The sequence below is a fragment of the Diadema setosum genome, chromosome 8, assembly GCF_964275005.1.
Source record: "Diadema setosum chromosome 8, eeDiaSeto1, whole genome shotgun sequence".
Lineage (NCBI taxonomy): Eukaryota > Metazoa > Echinodermata > Echinoidea > Diadematoida > Diadematidae > Diadema > Diadema setosum.
The window spans coordinates 5,009,620-5,032,544 of NC_092692.1; the positions used below are offsets into that span (position 1 = coordinate 5,009,620).

The window sequence follows — 22,925 nt, forward strand, 5'->3', positions numbered from 1 at the left end:
CGAGTATGCCGAAAACTGCTCTAAATCGAGATAACTCGAGTAAATCGACGATAAAGAAAATCGAGCCGATTTTGACGGAACTATTTTAATCGTGATGACGTCATCATAGCTGGCAGCCCTTTTCCCTTCATCTCTTTTCGACACAAGTCATCACGATACAATCACACTACACACTAGTTTGGCAAGGCAGCGCGTATACGCGTATTGTCAAGAGACATGTGCGCACTCAACTGCTATACGTATTGTACACTGTACTACTAAACATGCGCGCGTTCTGCAGACTCAATACGCCGCGCTACCACTGCCACACGTACGCATCATATGAAAGCTGTTATAACCTAACCCTAATCCTAAACCCTAACTAACCCTAACCCAACGTGTTTCCCATAGGTTTAATACGCGCCTAACTAGTCTATACACAGCCCTGTCGCGCTGTACACAAGTGTAAACAAGTCGCGAGCGCTAGCGCCCGGCATCTGGTCGGGCTAATACGCTCCTAACTATACACAGCCCTGTCGCTGTACACAAGTGTAGCTTAGCGCACGGGGTCTGGTCGGGCTAATACGCGCCATGCCCCAATCTGTGCCGTCTAAAAAAAAAAAAAAACGCCCCTGGGGCGCTCCTTGTACACAGTTATAAACTTATAGTTATAGCCTACTGTGGGAATATAACTGCGACCAGCCCAAACGTAGTCCCACAGTGTAACTGTGTATAAGGAGCACCCCGGGATTAGCATAGGCCTACATAATAAGTTTACATGGTTGTCGTGTCGTACAACTGATGAACTGAATTAAATTTAATTTAAACTTTATCTCGGCTGATCTCATGAATCCAACAAATGCCTGGTCCTAATAAATTAGAAAATAAGCATATAGAATCTACGTAGACTTCTAACATTATGGTCTAATTGCTTCTGATGTAACGTAGACCTAATGTCCTAAAGTTAAAAACTAGAGTAAATTTATAGAATAGGCCATAGGCATGATAGGGTCTCTATTACAAGAAATATCCGTTTGTCCAGAGGAGTCTTCTTAAGTTTTGTTTTCTTTTTACTTTATCGCCTCTTGTACTCCTCCGCCTCCGTGTAGCCTATCCAGGAGGGGATTCCGTGAAGCCGGTCTGGATCTATTCTAGAATAGACTCAGATTTCTACTTCAAGATCATGAGATTGGCCATCATTGAGATGACAAGAAGTAGAACTAAACTTAGATGGTCTAGTAAAATTTAGCAAATTTAGTGCATTACGATAGACCTATTTTTACTTACTAGGCACAAGCATGTGTATTTCTGTTTTACTTTAATGTACATGTACTTGTAGTCATTCTCAGTTTGTAGTTACTAATATTCACTGAAGGTTTTGATTGAATTTCATGTCCAGTACAATTCACAAAAATAGTACGTTACCGGTATGCTCTGTTGTCACTCTTTCCTTTTTTCAGAGGTTTGACAAAGAGGGAGCTAGATAACATTTACTCTGAAGCTCACCGTGCCTTACTGCCAGGTACCCCAGCTGCCCAATGCATCCAGAGCTTGAGAAGACTTCTCCTGACAATCTCATGCACAAAACATCACAGAGAGTACGAAGAGTCCTGTGTCTTCATGCTTGTAAAAAAATAAACATATTTACAGGTGTATCTAAAACTGTTTGCACTGTATGTAGATAATTGAAGTGTGACATCATAGCCATCCATTGCCATGAAAACTGGTTCAAGACAATCTTTTAGCGTAGCCTGAATATCTTTCAACACCTTGGTTGCTAACCACACTCAAACAAAAGACTGAAGCATCATCACTTCAGTGCTCTGTTACACCGTCATTTACTTTGCATGTACACTATATAAGGCATCATCCAGATCTGTTTGCTATCACTATGGCCACATCATGTCATGAATACTGCAGATGTTGATAGTGTTGATATTGAAATGATGTTCAATTTTTACCTGTTCAATGTAAATGAGGTTGCTGTGAATTTAATGTAAGCTATTATTAAGATCTGTTGATTATGGAATAAATTGTCATAATATCATTAGAGATTTTTATTTTAATTTTTTTTTTAAGAATTCTCTCTTCACTGAGTGCAAGTGTTATGCAAACTCATATTTTTATCCTACAATTTGTGCTGCTACTGTGATATGAAACAAGAAATATGAAAATATTATCAAACACTGTATGGTGTTAAAATCTTAATTCATATAAAAGGAGCTTGTATGATGTTTCCATATACCACATTAGATTGCTAAAAACTTTCATTTTACACCTGTGGTATATTGAACAATATGAATCGTTGAATGATATTGAAACTTCAAATGAAATGAAAATGCTTGATTGTTTGTCATTGTTTGTTGTTTTGTTTTCATTTTCCATCTGATTTCTTGCTCCAGATTGCCCAAGAATCTCCTGCGTGTCTTGTGCATCGTTGTTCTTGGCACCAACACGAGCCTTTCCCAGCTGGAGCCAGTGAGTCTGCTGTGCAGTGCAGCTCTGCAGGAGTACGGCCCCAGCCCCCAGCTGGATGTTGAGCTGGGGGCAGGGCAGGCCAGTGACCTCCGCCATGTACCATATTTACTTCCAGTCATCCTGGCCCAGGTGAGATGTCCCACACTAGCAAAAAAAAAAAAAATGAAAACATCAATTTGCGTATTCTTGGATGTGCTTATCTGCGGACAGTGAGTAGAGGAAATTTGGGTTCAGTTGATTTATTGCTGTTTTGTGTGTTGCAACAATTGGCATTGTGATTCTGTTGGTTCTCTGCCATGGTAAATGATAACATCCTACTGTACAAATGAAAGAAATGTTTATAAAAGTGTGATAAATCCAATATATGAAAAAGAATATGTAAATGGCAACAGAATACCCAAAATGTGAAGGATTAAAAAACAAAGACAAAGCAAAAAAAAAAAAAAAAAAAAAAGTTGAACCATAGATTCAAAGACCGTTACCTTAAACATATTTGAGACTGTGGGAGATTTGATCTCATAGCAAAATAGATGTAATGTGATTTGTGTGTTCTCAATCCTATCTATCTATAAACTATTTTAATTTCAATTCTAATAATGATTCATTGGGACAAGAAAAATAATGATATCTGCACCAAGTAAATGTGAAGAAAGAAAACAGCTTTTAATGTACCTTTAAAAGATGACCTCCCTGGTTTTGTTTACTAGTCAGTTTACTACCCATGAGAAGAAAGAAACTGTCACATATAGAAAAGATAAAACATAAATGCTCTGAAAACAGCCTCATTTTTTTTCTTATCCAAATTTGCAATATGTCTGCTTTTGGAAGTGATTCAATTAGTGTTTAAAGCAATCTATCTGCAGTGATGAAGTTATGCATGAGTCTCAAGGCCATTTTACAATTACTGACCACTGCAAACTATTGGATGGAACACTGTTCTACTAGGACAATGTGAAAACCATTATGTCTTCATGTCCGTCAGTTAAGAATGAATGAGAATAATAATAGCTGTGGCTAATCTCAAACATGACAGCAAAAGTAATAAGAGATTAATTTGTATATAGCAGATTTTGAATTTTACTCAAGTAAATTTAATAATGTGATGCAGAAATACATGAACTGAAAGACAAAGACAAAATATTTCAAAGTCAGTCTACGGGACTTTGCTGTCATGAGAGTATAGCTTAAATTCTTTTATTGTTAATGCTCTTATCCATCTTCTACCAGGGGAGGAACTACAGCAAGCTAGACAGGCTCGTCTCTCAGATGGTCAAGTGGGTGTCTACTGTGGGATTTGATGTGGAAATACAGAGCAGGGCTCTGGCTGGTCTGGTCACCATAGCAACCCATCAAAGAGATCTTCTGTCAAGTGGTAAGCAAAGTTTCAAAGTCTTGTGTTCACGCTTTGCTTTATAACATGGTTACGTCAGGCAAATGATTGAATGCAAGATGGTATCCCTTCTTTGTACAGCTTAACACATTTCAGAAGAATGTTTATATGTGAGAAAGAGAGAGAGAGAGAGTGAGAGTCAGCACCAGTTGAGACTGGACACGGAGTGGCTGACTGAGGCATAACTGTCATGGTAACTTTTGCATGCAGAAACTTCAAACTTGGGCACATTGTGCTGCATCTCACTTCCAGAGCACTGTAAATGTTGGTGCCCATGTATACAGAAGTTAGAGTGCTTCAGGAATGTTCTGGAACCTACCAATAAGAGGGACATTCAAACTTTGGAGTGCTTCAGAGCCGCATTGTCTGTTTAGACAGAATTCAGAATGCTTCGGGAGTGCTCTTGGAAGGCTCTACATGCTCTGTTTAAATTAGCCTATAATCTAGGCAGAAGATGGAGCTATTCTCTGTGCTGGGTAAATGTATGAGGTGGCGAGATTATTGTCTTTGCTAAGTAGTATGTCTGATATGGCAAGACTACCAACAGTGGAAGCATCCACCATCTATATCCACTCATCTTGCTTCAGTTGATAATAAGAAAACAATGACTAGAAGTGAATATACAGTTTGTAGGCTGGGGATGCTTCGCACGCATCTACTGTTCGTAATCTTGCTGCACCAAATGTATCACTTAGCAAAGACAATAGTCTTGCCGCATCAGATGTTTAGCATAGCAGTAGAAGACTATAGCTGCATCCTCTGCCTAAATCATAGGCTATGTATAAATGGGATATGAATGTCTCTGTTAATGCATACAATACTCTGGTATGTAGACATATATATTGCTTTGTTTAGTTTTCTATGAAATATATATACCACCGCATCTTGCTTCTTTCTCTATTCATTAGAGCAAGTCTATGTGGTAGGATCCCAGCTGAGTGACTGGTTGTCCAATGCCAGTACTCTCCAAGCTCCCAGTCCCTACAGCAAGCAGAGGTCGAGCAGACAAGATAGTGTAAGCCTACCTCCTAACTGCCTTTTTTCTCTCTGAAGTTGTTGCATGCTATCTCATTGTTTGGGTGGCAGTGTCTCTGTGTGAGGCACCCTTCTTATTCATCATGCCCAGTCATTTATTCTATAAGTATTCTCATTTGAAGCTAGCAGTTATCACTGCCAATGTATGTGGAAAAGTTTACTACACACTGTGTCACATTTTTTTTTTTTTTTGGTGGTCTTTTAGGTTGTATACTTTCCAAAGTGCTTTACATCTCCAATATATTTCTTTGTTTATATTTCTCCCATAAAAGGGAAGTTTTTTGGAATCTGACAGTGTTATTACAAGAAATACAAAATAAAAACCATAGGTTTTGCAGGCTTTTGATTTCAGCAATATATGATACCATGTAGCCAATCCTATTGACTGTGAGATGTTGAATTTTGCTTGGTTTGTTAGGTGACAGAGATTGACGGCAAAGACTGCCAGGACTTCTTCACGCTCCTCAGCCTCGCCCCTTACTACGGCCCCGACCAGCGACTCAACATCCACACCTTCTCCTGCCTCCGATCCTGGCTCCTCGCCACAACGGCCACCGGCCCCGGTCAGATGGGCGGGGCAGCTCTGCAGGGACCTGGGCGGAGTCTGGAAGTGGGTGGGCGGGGCCTGCCCAATCTAGGAGAGAGGAGAAGAGTCAGTGAGGGAGGTGCGGCCTCAACTTCGCCAGAAGGAGGAGGAAGAGGAGGAAAGTTTGCCAACAAAGCCAGGAGGGCACTGATCGAGAAAGCATGTGAATACTGCCTAAGGGTCATTGACCTTTGCCACAGAAGTGAGTAAACCCATTATTTTTTTTTAGTAATTCAAGTCCTTTGGTCTCTTTTATCAAACCAGTTAGTCTATTACAACAACTGGAATTTTATTCCAGTGTTCCAGCTAAGCTCACTCTACATAGAATGTTTGACTCAAGGTATTTGCGGAAAACCAGATGCATTATGCAACTGAAGACATAAATTTACATCTATTTTTTGAAGGAGTGCGCAGTGAAGTAAAGAAACACATCAACACTTTTTGAAGAAGGAAGGTTACAGTAGTTACTTGAATGTGACTTTTATGTGATTATGCATTGCCTCGCAGAAAATGCTCAGTTTTAAAGCCTTTATCACAGTTGAGACTTTTTTAATTTTGTATGTTGTGAGCTCATGTTTTTCTCTGTAATCATGTTGGCCATGCTTAGAATTATCCTCAATACATACAGACTTAAAATGTATCATTTGGAAGATGAATCAAATTTTTATTTGCTATTTTATTTGTTCCAACTTTTCATGCACAGAACCTGTCAAGAGCCAAGATCAAAGCCTGATTCAAGCCGTGAGTGTTTTTAGTGTGGAAGAGATGTGTTCTATTGTACTTGACTTGTTTTTGATATTCATTTCTTACCGGTCACTTTATATCAGCTCTTACAGGTTTCTTTTTCTTTTTCTCACCCAGTTTTCTGTTCACGTCTTTTAATGTAGAAGATGTATTTATCTCTCTCACATATTTTTGCTGTAAAACTTTGATTTTATTTTTGTCAATCAAAACAAGAAACTGACTTCTCTGAACTGCATTAGGGGTCCTCTATTGCTTCTCGCCTGAAATAGAGCTGCCTAGGGATATAACAATTAAAATGCAACTGCAAATTAGTATAATCAAGCAGTTCAAGATCAACATCCACTAGATATATCTGCTCATAGAAATGTGGATGTCATGTTATCATTTATTTAAGATCCTGTTTTATTCATGTCAGAGATATCAGGCATTGTCATGTATTGCCAGTTTATCAACTGCTTGTAAAATCATTATGAAGTGCCCAAAGATATATTGCTTTAATTCATCAAACCAATGATAGATTTCAAAACATATTCATGTTTTATCATTTTTATTTGGGGGGGGGGGGGGGGGCTTGAGAAGTGATTTTGCTATCATTTAAGCAAACACCAAGCAAACAAACTGTTTCCAAAGTAGCAACAAAGTAATAGTTCTTGCCCTTATCTTACAATGAAGTTTTGTTGTGTATGACATAGATATAACATACATCATGTGAAGCAGAACTGGAAATGCTCGGTTTTATTTCATGTTGTCCCTCAGTGTCTGGTGGAGGCTATAGAAACCCTGATAGTCATCTGTCGGCTTGATACCTCCCTTGTCTCCAAACTCTACCCAGCCATCAAGCAGGCCCAAGCCAACCTTAAGTGGCCCAGGGTGCAGCTAGTCATCCTCCAGTTCTTCCTTGACTACAGTACGTCAGTTCATGCAAAGCTAACAACTGGCATTTTGTGAATTTGTTCAATCAAGTCAAGATTTGATTGTTTTTTGTTGTTGTTTTTTTTTTCAATACTTACACTTTAACCCGTTGAAGACCAGTCCCAAGTATACTTGGGCAGGTGTCTATGGGAAATGCATATTATAGCAAAATCAGCTCATCCTCATTGGGTTAATACTTTACTTTTTTTTTTTCTTTTCTTTTTCAATGTCATGTAGATTAATTGAGGGCACTTGTATATGATGTGCCAAATGTGCAAAATTTCTTCCCTTAAAGTAGTCCCATATCTACTTCATGTTCTCTGCATGTGAGATTGCAGTTCTATTCCACAGCTGTTGAACAACCATAGTGGTTTTAACATGCTGCTATTTGCTGGCCATTTTAATTTGTTTCACAAATGCTCAAATCTGCTGACAGCAATGGAGCCTTGCCAGAAATTTCTCAGTAGCGCAACAAGTGCTGGAGAAATGTTTGAAAGTTCTGTTGTTTCTTACATCAACTCCATCCCCTCAAAAAAGTCTTCACAATATCTCTGTAGCTATTTTCACTACCCAATTTGATTTTGTGTCTCTTCCTAATTGAAAATCAGACACTGAGCCTGTATAATACCAACTATAGCTGAAGTCTGACTTTCAGTGTTCAATATCATCTCATTTGGTGCAACTCAAAAGATGAGATTGAGTGCTTGTGATATATTTGAAGATTACAATTGCCAAAACTGATATATCCTTTCTTAATAACTTGAGATATTTTAGATTTGTGAAAAATTAAGAAAATAATTAGAATATATTTCATAATTCTGATGATATCTTCCAAAATATTTATTGTTTTGTAATGAATGCAGTATCATTGACAAGATTTATTTTTTTTCTCTCTTTGACAATGACCTTATTTATAATAAGAAAAACTTAAAAATTTATGTTTATCTGTTATTACATTCAAACTCTTCCTTTATTTTCAAAACGAAACAAGTTGCCCACAACAGACTGAACTCTACTCACTGGCTGTGATTGCAATGTCTTGATATGCAAGGTTGATGTTCATGAGTGGGTTTTAATGAACCCTTTTCGCAACTTAATGTTTTTCCTAGATCTAGTAATTTCCCTTAGATTCAGTACATGGCACACACCATTTCAATGGGTATTTGGTAAAGAGTATGTAAGGCTGATTGTGTATTATGTCTGTCAGATATTCCAATTAACCTGTGCCTTAAAAATGTCAAGGCTTTCCATTCATGCAGTGTAGTTTTGGTTGGTCCACACCACTCCATTCCATGTTCTGTTTCCACCAATCTCCAGATGAAGCCCTGCACGTTGCCCTGAATCCCAAGGAAACGACTTCGGCCGACCTCTTCGAAGAAGTCATAACAAAGCGCATGTATGACGACACTGTGACCTTTGACATCGTGACCTTTCTTCTCAAGAACCTGACAAAACTCTGCCTAGAGACAGAGCTTCTGGAAAGGTTCTTTCCCAGCATCCTCAGGGTGAGTTTAAGGTCAAAAATTAAAAGCAGACACAGTGGTTGGTAAGATTGTTTTTTTCCACATCAGAACAAAGGAACATTGCCAAGAGTAAAAAAAAAAATTACTTTTAGTCAACTTTGCATGGATGATAATAAGGTCATAAGATGTCTCCTCAAATGCTGAATTCTAGGTATATGAGGGCTAACGAACTGCAGTCAGAAAAGAAAAAAGATTAGACTTGTATTTCAGCGTTGTTGGCAATTTTTGTTTGTTTTTAGTACAGAGGATTTTAGGTCAAGGGTTAAATTGTCAACAAAGAGCAAGCAGCTGACCCTTTTATTGTTTTTGTTTTTGTTTTTGTTTTTGCTTTGTTTTTTGTTTGTTTGTTTTTTTACTGTTGGAGTAAAATGGCTGTGTACTTGTATATAGACAATGGAGTTATAGCCTTCTCCTTAATGTTTTAGAAAGGCTTTCTTCTCATATTCCACCATTGTGTTTTTACTATCAGAATCAAGGCATTTCCCTTTGCAAATAGAACATACCTCTATAGAATAAGTGTAATAATGAATAATATGCCTCCTTTATACATACTCTTATTTGTGTGAATTTAGTGAGTCTTGGAGCATTTCAGTTGGTTCTTCATGCTGCCTTCAATGCAAAAGTATTAGGATTAATGTATAAGGAAATGTGAGCAGATTCATAAGAAATTCTTCATAAACAATAGATGTTTTTGTTGGCTTTATTTTGGGGTATTTCTTCACACTTTAGATCCTGGCGTGGAATCCTCGCACATTCCTGTCCGACTTTGTGGAGATATTGCCAGCCTTGATATCACCAACAAGTGCCAAAGAGGTACGAAAGAAGTGAAGTAGATCATGTTTAGCATATGACTGAAGGTGTGACATTATGTGAAGAGAACCATGTGGTAATGCGTATCAGGGCAATTACCCCCCCCCCCCCCCCTCAAATACTGGTTAGTGATAAGGTTAGAGTAAAGATTAGGGTTAGAGTTAGGTTTAGGGTTTCAGAGTTTTGGGTTAGGGTTAGGATTAGTTTCAGAGTTAGGATTAAGGTTGGGGTCAGGGCAATTGTAGTTGTTATTTTGATTGGTCGGCAAATCACCAGTTTCCAGCAGGCAATATTAGTTGGTATTTTCCTTCTTCCGGGTTTGGCCATTGACTTAACACGTAAACACTCCAGTCAATCACCTAGAGAAAATATCGAAAACCGTTTGCATCTGGGCACTTGAGCTCCTGGTGATGAAAATTTACTGTTGTGAGAGTTTCTAGCGGAGAGGTTGTGTGATGAAGAGCAAATTCCCATATGTTAACACATTAAATTAGAGGACGGTCGCTGCACCGTATGTGTGCGTGTGTCTGACTGTGCGTACTGGCTGTTACTCGCTGACCAAAGATCCTATACCTGAGTTTCGCGACAGAGGACAAATTCCCATACGTTAGCACGTAAAAATAGAGGATGATCGCTGCGACTGTGTGAGCGCGCCGTGCACCTGAATTGTGCATAGGGGTTGTGTGCAAGCATGTTGGTGTAGTTGAGCACAGTGCTGTAGGGTTTGACCTGACGCCGAGTGGATTTTGTTACCGTAAATTGGGAAGTTTACATTTTAATGATTTACAAATGTAAGTTACTGCTCGAAGATGCCTGAATTGCCTGAAATGGGTAATGATAATAATATGGACTGTCTACTTTCGGGGGATACAACATTTATTGCCCTCACTAGAATAGTATTGCCCTCGTCTTCGACTCGGGCAGTACAATTCTAATTCAGGCAATAAATGTTGTATCCCCCTCAAGGTCAGTCCGTATTATATTATTTTTTCAAATGCAATGATTACAACAAATCAATGTAATAGAAAATATAACACCTTACATTAAAAGTGGCAGAAGTAAATGAGCGAGCAAGCGCATGTGTAGTTCATGTTCACTAGCATATGAATGCGCTAATAACTCTGTTCAGATGCTGCACACCTTGCTTGACCTGCCCTGCACCACAGCAGCCCTGATCCTGTGCCACCGGGAGAGGCAGCTTCGGCTTAACCCGTTCCTAGGGGAGCGCCAGCCGTCATGGCTGCCCTCCATCGGTATCCTAAGGGAGCAGGCCCACCAGCCCTGGTTCAACTTTGTGCTGAGATCCAGGTCTGGGGCAGGAGATACTGTGACAAAGTGAGTCATGGCATGTGATATAACTGTGACAAGCTATCAGTCTGTCTATCTGTCTATCTATCTATCTATCTATCTATCTGTCTATCTATCTATCTATCTATCTATCTATCTATCTATCTATCTATCTCTCTATCTATATATATCTATTTGTATATCGAGCTCTATCTATCTATCTATCTGTCTATCTGTCTATCCATCTATTTATCTGTCTATCAATATATCTATCTGTCTATCTAACTACAGCCTGTATCTGTCTGTCTGTCTGTCTGTCTATCTATCTATCTACATGTATCTGTCCATCTATCCATCTATCTATCTCTCTATCTATATATATCTATTTGTATATCAAGATCTATATATCTGTTTATCTATCTATCTGTCTATCTGTCTATCCATCTATCTGTCTATCAATATATCTATCTGTCTATCTAACTACAGCCTGTATCTGTCTGTCTGTCTGTCTATCTATCTATCTATCTATCTGTCCATCTATCCATCTATCTATCTCTCTATCTATATATATCTATTTGTATATCAAGATCTATATATCTATCTATCTGTCTATCTAACTACAGCCTGTATCTGTCTATCTATCTATCTATCTATCTATCTATCTATCTATATATCTATCTATCTATCTATCTATCTATCTATCTATCTATCTATCTATCTATCTATCTATCTTTCTATCTTTCTATGTCTTTCCCTCTTTCTCCTTCCTAGCTGGCCATGTTCTTCTCTCTTTTGTCATCAAGCACCCAGTCCCATTTCATTTCAGTATAATGAATAAAGAGAACACAAAGACACATATACTTTGCATGTTTTTTCTCATTTACTTTTCAGTTAGACTTGTAACAAAGCATTAAAAAATACATGTACATGTTTTTATATAATAATTGTGGTTATTGTTGTAAAGGTGCTAAATGGTGCTGGAAACATGTATAGAATGAGCCTTGCAGACTTGAAGTCCTAAGGTGCTCTAATATGTGCTAGGGCTGCTTGCTTTCAGAAAAGTTCACCACTATGTACATAATTTGCATGAAGTACATTTTGCACTTTGCATATTCACATTTACTATGAGAACCAACAGAGTTAAACAAGATGGAAGAGATCACAAAAACTACCAATGAAAGCAGGTAGGATGAAGATTGTAACTAATGGAGATGAATACCTATCACAAAATGTTGAACAAGAGAATCAGATGTAGGGAGGTAATGAATGGACACATACCGAATAGGAATGGAAAGAAGAAAATGAATGGAATGAAGGAGAGGTCAATGAAAATGGATGACAACATAAAGACCTATATACAAACTGAATTAGATACCAAACTGAAACTGGAGGGAAGTTTAAGCCAACAGAAAACTCTAGTGTCAGCTTAGCTGTCCGCTTCCATCATTGCAGGTTGGAGTTCTTCTATAAGTTGATAGAAGGACTATCTACCCATCCTCGAGTGGTCATCTGTACACAAGCTGTCCCCTCACTCATCAGGTATGTAGCTCTGTTGAAAGCTTTCATGGTCAGTGTCTTTTTACATGTATGATAAATTTGCCTTTGGCTGTAGATATTCAATCAAGAAAAAAATTGGGGAAGTTCCCCCACCCCCCCCCCCCCCCCCCCAAAGTGAATTGAATTAATTTAATGGCAGTGCAGCTGAGGCAAAGGGATAGAGGTTTCCCAAGATATTAAATCATTTTTTGTTTTGGCAGGGAAAGGGAAGTCAGAGCAAGAAAGAAAGTTCTGTAAATTCTTGTTCTGTGAAGTTCTTGGTTCTTTAAATTCTTGGGGTTACCAGTGATTTGAGAATTGTGGGGTTTTGGGTTGGAGTTTGGTCAACATCAGCTACTTTAAATATGGTCACCAGTAGCACAGCTAAAATGATATTAATTTAGCAGTTCAGGGGAGCTGCTTAATTGGATCATGGGCAATACCTATATCTTATCAGTAGCCCCTAGTGCTGAGGCAAGGGTCTACTGCAAGCAAATCCGTTTGAGAGTTATATTGCCACATGCTTGGGTGGACAATGTTAAAAAGGGGGGAGGGGGTGGACAAAGGAGACAAAAGCTGTTAACCAGCAAATTACTATAGGGCAAAGTGGTCAACAATATGGCAGAGTATGGCACTTAATGAGGACTTTTCCCGTGAAAGGAACATTAAAAGATTGCTGCTTGAGTTTTGATTGAATTTCATGTAAAATGTTGTCCTTGTGAATCTATGTCAGTATTCTCAATGTATAGTATTGTGTGTGTCTGTTTGTTTGTGTGTGTTTGCAATCAATGCAATTTCTCTTCCCTTTGTTAATCCTTATTTCAGGTTGTACTTCAAGACTGTGCTGCAACATGCAGATTATGATCTCGTGTCACAGCTTGTTCCCATCATCCTGGAACGATCAGCCATCATATACCCGATACCTGCATTCTCCAAGGAGGTTAGAGAGTAAGTCTTATGTGTGATATGATTGCATTATGTTATTGTTAGATACGTCTTGTTCAAATATACCCCATACTCGATAGGATTGAATCGCATCAGGTCATCGCAGCAGACTGTAGCAAAATATACTGTGATATTGTTTCGATTAAATTGAAATGAATTGCATTGGATTGAAATGGATTGGATTACATTTAAATGGATTGTGTTGGACTGGACTCACTTTCATTTGTTATGTATAGGCATTACATAAAATATGTATATTGCCATTTTGCATGATCTAAATGTAAAAGAGTTAACAACTGCCTGCAAGGTTAATATACAGGTACATTAAACCAGACATGCATGTGAACTGCAGAAATCTTGCATCTTGTCATTCTCATTGTGAATCAGAAAGACGCTGCAAATTGACCAAAAAAAAAAAGATGGGATTGCTATCTTTTAGAATGTGCCAGAAAGATGCAGCCAAGCTATAGTCATAATAAGTCAGTTAGAATGCATGTTTTGTTGCACTATGATTTATAAAATTAATAATAATAATGATAGCTGGTTTTTATATACCGCATTTCACACTTGTTAAATATCTCAATGCGCTTTACAGACTATTATTTATACTGGTCAAGTTTACTGTTTTTGTTGTTTTATTTTGTTTATCTTTTTTGTTTTGTGATAACTTAATTCATAGCAATCTCAATCCCACGCTGTAATAATTATGTTTGGTTTGTAATTGGAATTATTTTGAATTGTCAGCATGTCAAGAAAGCTTTGTCCTGTTTCTCTCTTGCTATATCTGCAAGCCAAAGTGAACAAACAATATGCTTGGAGTAAAGTGTGAGCTGTAATAAAATAGTTGCCACCTTTTTTTGATGATGCTATTGATAGAAGCACAGTGGAGGGGCTGCTTTAATTTGTGTCATTGTTTAGCTGTTCTGCTCCGTAGAATCACACAGGGTGAGTTTAGGGGCTTTTCACTGTCTATTGCTTGTTAGCAATGCACTTTTCAAGGTATTGAAGACCTCTTTGTGTTGGACAAGAAAAGGTCAATTATTGATTGATAGGAGGAGTTTTTGTTTACAGCTATCAGCTCAAAGAGTCCTTTCTCCTTTCCATCTTAGAAATAGTAGCATGACAAATGGACTGATGGTATCATGATATAGTGTAACTGAATGTTGGAAAGGTTTTTAAGGTGAAAATTTCTTTTTTAAAGATATTACAGCGACGGTAGTCTAATTGTACGTACAGTATATTTGAGGTGCGAAGGTCAAATAAACCTACCATTCAAACATATGATATTCATGTTTGTGACCCACAGTCAGTGATACAGTTTTACTATATCCACTTATATTTTTGGTGCTGATAGGTGTATATACATTTTTTTTTTTGGGGGGGGGGGTGGAGGCATTTTATTTAGTTTTTTTGGTTTTTTTAGATGGTAGACATCAACAACACCCCTAACAAATACAAATGCATTGTATATCACTCTGTTACTGCGGTTCTTGATTGCAAATTTGACCTCTTGCAAAATAGTCTTGCAAGTCCCAATACTGCGAAATATCATGCCTGCAAAATATTGTGCTGTATGCATTATACAGTTATGCATATGCTGGGTTTTGTTTTGTTTTGTTGTTTTTTTGGCAGGGTTCTGAGTAGAGAGCTGTTGGAGATCTTCCGTCTCTATCCCAGTCTAGTGGTGGACCAGAAGACCGAGCTGCTGGACTTTATCGGTGCTCTGGGACACATCAAAGGCAAAGAGGATTTCTTTGCACATGTGGTATGATATTTTTTTTCTTATTCACATTTCATTTCATTAATCTATCTTTTTTTTTTAGCAGTCCCCTCCATTTCCAGCAATATTGCTTATGCACTTACCACAGTGATATAACAGTTATTTTTTTTTTATTTCTGTTGATAATTTACCTGTATCTTTTTACAATGTTATTTCTGTTTATAGCATTGTGGTACTGATTTTCTGACATCTGTGTATATGAATGTTTCATTGTACTTCCAATTATTTTGTTTGTTGGAAATGAAATAAATCAACTTGAAACAACTTGTAACTTGAAGGTACTATTTACCATAGGGAGCAGTGATTTGAAAAATGTTTGGGTTATCACATTTGATGCCTAAGTGTAGGTCAGTTGTATCGCAAAACATCCTGCCATATAAAAATTTTGCAATAAAGCTGAAATATAAGGAGATATCACTCTATTTCTCACTAAACCATAACTAAGGACGGTTATTATGCTTATTGTTCACATTTTGTATATTTAACAATACTTAACATTGATTATGCTGAGTAACTTTTTATACACCGGTTGTTTCTATCCCTAACTCACATTTTAGAACTATTTTGAAGTATTAAAGCTGGGTTTTTGCTTCATCTGCAAATGATAAATAATGCCTTTAAAAGGGGATATTTTTGTGTGAGTCATTTTTTGTGCTCTACCACTGAAGATGAGTTCACATGTTTTTAATACTGCAAAATCAAGACATGAACTTCTTTTGCGCTCATTTCTGGCTGCGTGAAATGCATGAAAATTTCAACACTGCGAAATTTTCCACTTTTACAGTATGTCATTTCCAGTGCAGTTGCAAATTGTCATTTGAATATGCAAAAAATGCACAAAATCAATACAAAATTGTAATCAATTGAAATAATAAAAATTGAAATGCAATACGTGTTATGTCTTTTATGACAAAGACAAATACAAGGTCTGTCAAGGAGCAGTTTTGAAGTGAATTTGAATTTAATTATTATTTGTTCTATGTGGCAGCTACGCAATCAATAGCTATTCTTAAGCAGAGCTGCCATGGGATCATTGCATGGCTGTAAGTCCCCTCCAAAGGACTCCGCAGTGAGGATGAGGTGGCCTGTACTAAGGGCTGCTGCTGAGGATTTGAACCAGGCACCTTATGATTGACAGTAGTGTGTCTCACCACTAAACCACGACAGCACCATCATAATCAGCCACACTGTAGGAAAACTATTATGAGTCATGTGTTCTTGCAAAACATCAGAGGAATCAATTCACCAAAGCAAATTTCCAAGGCATGATTGTTCGTTAATATTTGTTTCAACCAAGTATGACTCATAAATGAGTCTATGGACTGTGTAGCTGACAATCACTAAAGGGAAGAGCATTCCTTAGATCATGAGCAGTCATAATGTACTCAGTAGCAGGCTCTTCATCCAACTGATCCGATATGTTAAGGAAATAACATACTATTCCAAATCCAGACGAAGTTCTTGAATTCACATCCACAGAGGTAAGGTATTTTATGTGACTGGTATATCCATTCGGCCTTGTCTTAACAACTCATTAGTCAATAGTCAGTCTAGATGCACAATGATGAATGAGTTTCAGTAACACATAAGGATGATCACTGCCAGATACATTATTACCTCCGCCAAGGGAGGAGGTTATGTTTTCATTACCGTTGGTTTGTTTGTCCTCGTGCAAAATAACTCAAAAAGTTGTGAACGGAGTTGGATGAAACTTGCAGGAAAGGTTGAGAATGACACAAGAAACAGATGATCAAATTTTGGTAGTGATCCGGAAATTTTTGTGGATTTTGTGAAGGATTTTCGATATTTTGGCAGGTAGAGTCAATGAACTTGGGAGTTCAAGCTGCACATTTTTGAGGTTTTCATATGTGCACTGAAGTGCGTGCTCTAGTTTCTGCTAGGGCGAGGTACGCCATGCAGCCAAAAGTTTATGACATAACAAAGTTTTCTATATTGGGAAATCGGGCGATTTTTCAGCATGCATACGTGTGGGTGGAAATCATTGATCTCTATGGAAGAGCAAGATCATCGGTGGAAAGTAGCTGCTTGGCGGAGGTCTGCGCTGTCAGAGTGCTTTTCTAGTTTTGATAATTTGCCTATAATTGAGAAGGCAGAGTTGATGATATTCTTACTGCCACTGCTCTCCTCTCTTTGGATATCACAATAATTTCTTTTTATTGTGTAATTTGCTACTGGCAGAAATGATCTGTAATTTTTCATTCTCTCTCTTTGTCTTTCTGTCTCTACGTGTACCAATTTCTATCTGCTGGTTGTATCAGTCTATTTATTAATAAATAGATTAATAAATTTATTTATTTATTTATTTATTTATTCATTTATTCACTTATTTATTCATTTAATCATTTATTTATATATCTATCTATCTATCTATCTGTCTGTCTCTCTGTCTAACTATTTATCTATCTATCAATCGGTCTATCAAACTAGCAATTTATCTATCTGTTGGTATCTATCTATCTGTCTGTCTGTCTATTTGTTTGTCTATCTATCTCTATTTCTGCTGTCTCTCTCTCTGCATGTGTATAATGTATATCTTTTTCTCTCTCTTTCTTTCTCTCTGCATCTCCCATTGATCAATGTTTTTTGATTCAAATCAGAGTTTTGAATCAAATTCACTGTCATTGCTTCCCTCATACACATGCAGGTGTGGATAATAGGCCAGTACACAGCATCCATGTATGACAGACGTTGCACTATGGAGCTTATCATCATCTACTGTGAGGTGAGTGATGCAACTTTACTGAAAAAATACTACAAGAGAAGGGGCCTGTCTTATCTTCCATGTTTTTATTGTGTTTCCTTTGTCATAGAGATGCTCTATAGCTGCACTTCTCAACCAGTGGGCCACAAATCTCTAGCAGGTGTGCTGTGACGTTGGCCAAAAATGAAATAAACAAGATTCATATTCAATCTTGCTGGGCCTCCCAAAAGTCAAAGTCGGCCTCTTGTTGAAAAAGATTGAGATGGATGCACTATTACTGATGATCTGTTACTTTCACAGGTGGGAAGCATTTTATCCAAGGTGACTTGAACCCACCAAGTTACGTTCACTGGAGCAGCAACACAATCATAGGGTTTAACTGGATTATAGAAATGCCACGGAATAGAAAGAACACATACACATTTGTGTCATTGATTTCAACATTATCAATAATGTAATTCAGTAGTATACAAAATAATTTGATTTCACAGGGAGCATGGGGGGGGGGGGGAGAAATAGCTTTACATCAAACTGCATTGTGCTGCTGTTCCCCAGTATTATAAGGAATTTTTTCTCTCTATAACTGGGTCAACCTTGTCAGCTGATGAAATTGATAGACTGATTGTCCAACTTTTATTACCCATGGAGTAGAGCAAAGCCGTAGTAATGGATCCCAATCTCAATCTCGCCCTGCCTACCTCTCTCTTGAAAACAGGAGTAGCAGGTTTACATATGTATTTAGAATCACTTTAACATAATGTATGGCCCATACCATTCTTAAACTATTCACCATAACAGCCATCTCTATCACTTTTCATGTGTAGAATTATGTATGAAAATGCTGTTCTGACATGGACACTTTGATTGTACATGATATATGATTGACTTTTCTTGATGGATTTAGTATCTGATAATTCAGATGAGTACTGATCGAGAATTTTGTCTCTGTAATAATGCATAGTAAAGCAGGCACTTGGCTCATCTTTTGAAGCTTGCTATCATTGGTCTGTAATCAACTCTTTGGGGGTTGGTTGGTTTGTTTGTGTTTTTCAGTGAATTTCTCTTATAGCTGCTCATCACATATATCAACCTTGTTGATAAAGGAATTTTCCCTCAGAGAAGTAAGCAGGTAATATACTTATTGTGATGATATCTTGATTCACAGTCACTGGAGACCCTGCTCTATGAGGTTTCAGTCTTGGTCCTAGCCTCATCGGAAGGCAAGCCCCCCTATTCGGTCAGGCTAATGGCCATCATGATGACCACTCTTGCCAAGGTGAGCGGATGACCCATGGTCAGGCAGAGTAAAGGATTTCTAATCATCATAAATTGTGGTGCCAGTTTTTTCAGCTCCCCCTACCTTCTATTCTAAGTTATTAATGCTGTGTCTAAGACGTCTTGACACATTTTAGTATTTATTTCCATCATGTAAATGAGAACAGAAAATAAAAGCAAAAGGGCAACTTTTGCAGTGTATTTTAAAGAAAAAAATAGTATGTATAGTATACTATGCAAAAACTTTAGTTGCAAGCTGATGCATGCAGAAATGTGCAGTATTTTAGATACTTCACTTTGCATTTTCATGCAGTATGTTGTATTTGCTGTATTTTCATGCTAGACTGAAGTGAATAGTGAAAACAGCTAATTGTATGACATGCTTCCAAGACATATCCGGAGAAAGTCACAAAAGTGTCAAAGTGTGTTCATGACAGCTTTTATCAATATTTTAGCAAAATGCCCTCATCTTGAGAGTTATTATGAAAGTGAATTTATATGACTGCAGAGAAAAGACAAAACTAGTGCTGTGTGGACACAGAGTAACACACAACTTGACATTTTTGCAAGAATATATTCACCTTAACTTCTCGTCGCATCATGCTGTACTTGAAACTGTGTGAGTAACTTTTGAAAGAAAGTAAAAAAAAAGGCATGTATTTACACAAAGTTGTCTTGCTTTTGTCCACTCCTATGCTTGTTTTGTTGTTGTTGTTGTCTTAAGGCAAGTCATACCAAAAATATATATGGCACATTAGCTACAGAACGTGAAGCTAATGCTTTTCATGTGTGTCTGTGAATGAATGACTTCCACATGAGTGAACACTAAATTTTCCCCTCTCCGCCCTGGGCTTGATTCTAGCTGGCCTCCCGGTGCCAGGACCTGATTCCACGGGTCATCCTCTGCCTGACCAAAATCTCCCAGCAGCAGCAGGCCAAGGGCAAGTTTCCCGAGGACGACAAGGCGGTCCTCCTCGGCCGAGCCCGGGAGCTGGTCAACCTCCTCAAGCTGCCTGAGTAAGTTTCTCCCCTTTCTCTTCTCCTCCTGCAATTTTTCCCCTCAACCTCCAGCCAGCCACACCCACCACCACTACCAACGATCCACTCCTCTTCTTCCCTCCACCATCCCCCTCACCCCATTCATCCTCTTCCCTTTCACTCCTTGTACACATGTGCCTTTGCTCTTTTCTACTGTAAGGGTCATAAGGAGCTGGGAGGACTGGGACCATTGACCTTGACATCCCCCCCCCCCCCACCCTGAAAAACTTTCTGCTTCCCCTGCACTGTGTGGTTATTTATCCTAAAATGCATTGTTTGTTATCAGGGTTGTGGATATAAAAAATATAAGTTCTGGGAGTGAGATTTTTGTGTATGCTGTATGTTTTTATGAGTGTATATGTATTATATGTACAACGTGTATAATTTCTACGTGTATTTATGTCTCGTATGTATAATTTGTCAAGATTGACCTTTTAAGAGGAAAAAGGAAATATGTCACATTCTCTTTTGCCAGTGGCAGTCTATGAAATATAGAAGTGTGAAAGTGCACTGAAATCAAAATATATTTCTGAGATGAAACAGACACTTAAGAATATGCTTAGAAGTGGGTAAAACTTTTCTCTTCCTCTTCAATGTCTGTGAATGTTTTCAGTCATCCAGCTAAAGTAGATCATGAACTATATCAGTAAATCTAGTCTACTGGACTTACTTGTATTTTGGAGTTGCGACGTTTCACATCCTCTCCGGGATGCTTCATCAGGCCGACTGATCTTTGGCGGCAATTGGTTGTTGACCCGTAACAGGGTCAGGGAATTTCGGAAAGCACCGGGAAATCTTCCGAGGTTATGTCTAGGTTGTGTCACAGGCCCCCTCCTTGGTTTAGGGGAACCGAGGAGGGGGCCTGCGACACAACCTTGCCGGAGCCTACAACCCGGCAGTTCGGAAGATTCCTCGGCGCTTTCTGAAATTTCCCGACCCTGTCATGTGTCAACAACCAATTACCACCAAAGATCAGTCGGCCTGATGAAGTGTCCCAGAGAGAATGTGAAACGTCGCTACTCCAAAATACAAGTAAGTCCAGTAGACTAGATTTACTGATGTAGATCATAATCTTCCTTTTCAGTCCAAGTGTAATGAGATTGTACAGCAGATTTAGCATGGTCAAGTCAATTTGAATCACTTTTCTTTCTAAATGATTCCCTTTCTTGATTTTTGCCTGTCTCCCTACAGTGTGGCATCAGCCATACTGAGTCCTCCGTCATCCATTGTAGACGGTAGGTGGCATTCTGACGTCAACACCTCAGTCCCACTCCTACTGAAAGCTGCTAGTCAGCTCATCCAACCAGAGACTGCATGAGGACCAGGAGCTCGTCTTCATTGGAGAAAACATGATCCCAGTTCCCTCGACAGTGAGATGTTGAACTAGGACCAGTTGGCCATTCCAGAAGTATAGCTCAATCTCAAGTCTTTTTATAGTGACAAATGAACCAGAGGCTATTTTCTTTTCAAAGAACAAAGGCCAATCCTAATCCCCTGTTAGTACCCAGAACTGTGGTCTATTTCAAGAACATAGCCCCGTCCCCATTCCCTTCAGGACTCAGAGTTGTTCATCAGGTTATTGCCCCATCCCTCTTCCTGTTAAGTTATGTGCTAAGCCATGCTTACAGCCAGAAACCTCACAAGGAACAGGATCGGTGTCCTCAGTTCCAAGAACACATAATCCCAATTTTCCCCAAGGCTTCCTGTCAACTCATGCAGCTAAAACAATCTTGAGAGAGGACCAAATAAAATCATCTGTACCAGTGTTTGGTACCTCAACTGGTCATTGTGCTGTGGCTTAAAGACCTTATGAGTTGAGATTTATACTACAGTATGTTCAAAATCTATATTTTATTTTATTACTGAATATCTTGTCTTGAATTTTTCCTGAACAGGTTGCCTTGATGTGGCTAGATAAGTGGCCTTTACAACCTTAACAAGGCACCTTGCAAAATTTAGCTTGATGCATCCTTACGCAGGCATCATCCTGTCCTGAAATTGAACAGAGATGGACTCACGCTGAAGAAAATATGCAAATTTGGTTCTGATTGTGCAAACATAACAATTTGTGAGGGCATTATAAGCCACTGCATAACCACCGGTGGAGTTTCTCTGGCTGCCAACAAAATATTGTAATTGATTGGCTTTTCACCAAGTTTGGGATGAATTTTGCACGAAATTTAAATTTCATTTTTTGCATGGCCATCTTGGTTGTATTGCTTGTATGATTTTCCAAATGCTTGAGACCACACTGCCATTTATCTGATGTTCAAGCCCTCAAACAGCCTCGTTCCAGTGGAGAGTCTATTAATGCCAGACATGTGCAACAATATCCTCACTGCCCAATCTCTCTGGATTACCTTATTGAACTGACTACAAGGAAGTAGTTTGTCTCCTAGTGTGTTCGTCTCAAGGAATTATCGATGTCAAGGTATGCTTCTTTGAAGACAGAGGAAGGACAAGGACATACATAATGTTCATTGCAATAAGGTAAATGTGCAAAATCTATTACCAGGTACATGTAGTCTCCTAACGATTTTTTTTTTTTTTTTTTGCAAGTGTGTGTACTCATGTTCTTATAGTCTTGAATATGCCATATATCCTATTCATTAGGGTGCAATTACTACAGAATGTGATATGTATAGAGGGTATATGAATGTATATCAAATATATAAGAGATAAGATATTTTTGTATGGTTTTCTAGTTGAGATATATGTATAGTACTGAGTATTGTTTAGAGCTGCTGGCGTAGAGGTCATTTTATCATGAAATACTTTTTTCATAGACTTGTCATTTATATCTCCAGCGATCTTTGCATGCTGTATTTTGATATTCAACTGAATTTCATTGTTCATGATATAAAGTCCATAATGGGTTATGAAGC

The 22,925-nt window shown here is 38.3% G+C and overlaps 1 protein-coding gene across 1 annotated transcript; it reads left to right on the forward strand.

The window, feature by feature from the left end:
- Nucleotides 1–263: 263 nt before the first annotated feature.
- On the forward strand, nt 264–21,713 carry LOC140231722 (AP-5 complex subunit zeta-1-like). The gene is made up of 18 exons (XM_072311875.1): nt 264–310; nt 1,440–1,577; nt 2,382–2,586; nt 3,685–3,829; nt 4,756–4,862; nt 5,301–5,670; nt 6,172–6,209; nt 6,969–7,119; nt 8,442–8,629; nt 9,377–9,460; nt 10,587–10,792; nt 12,197–12,283; nt 13,106–13,228; nt 14,858–14,990; nt 17,671–17,748; nt 18,893–19,003; nt 19,865–20,019; nt 21,232–21,713. The coding sequence occupies exons 1-18, from the start codon at nt 264–266 to the stop codon at nt 21,356–21,358; spliced, it is 2,493 nt and encodes an 830-aa protein (XP_072167976.1). The 3' UTR covers nt 21,359–21,713.
- Nucleotides 21,714–22,925: the final 1,212 nt, after the last annotated feature.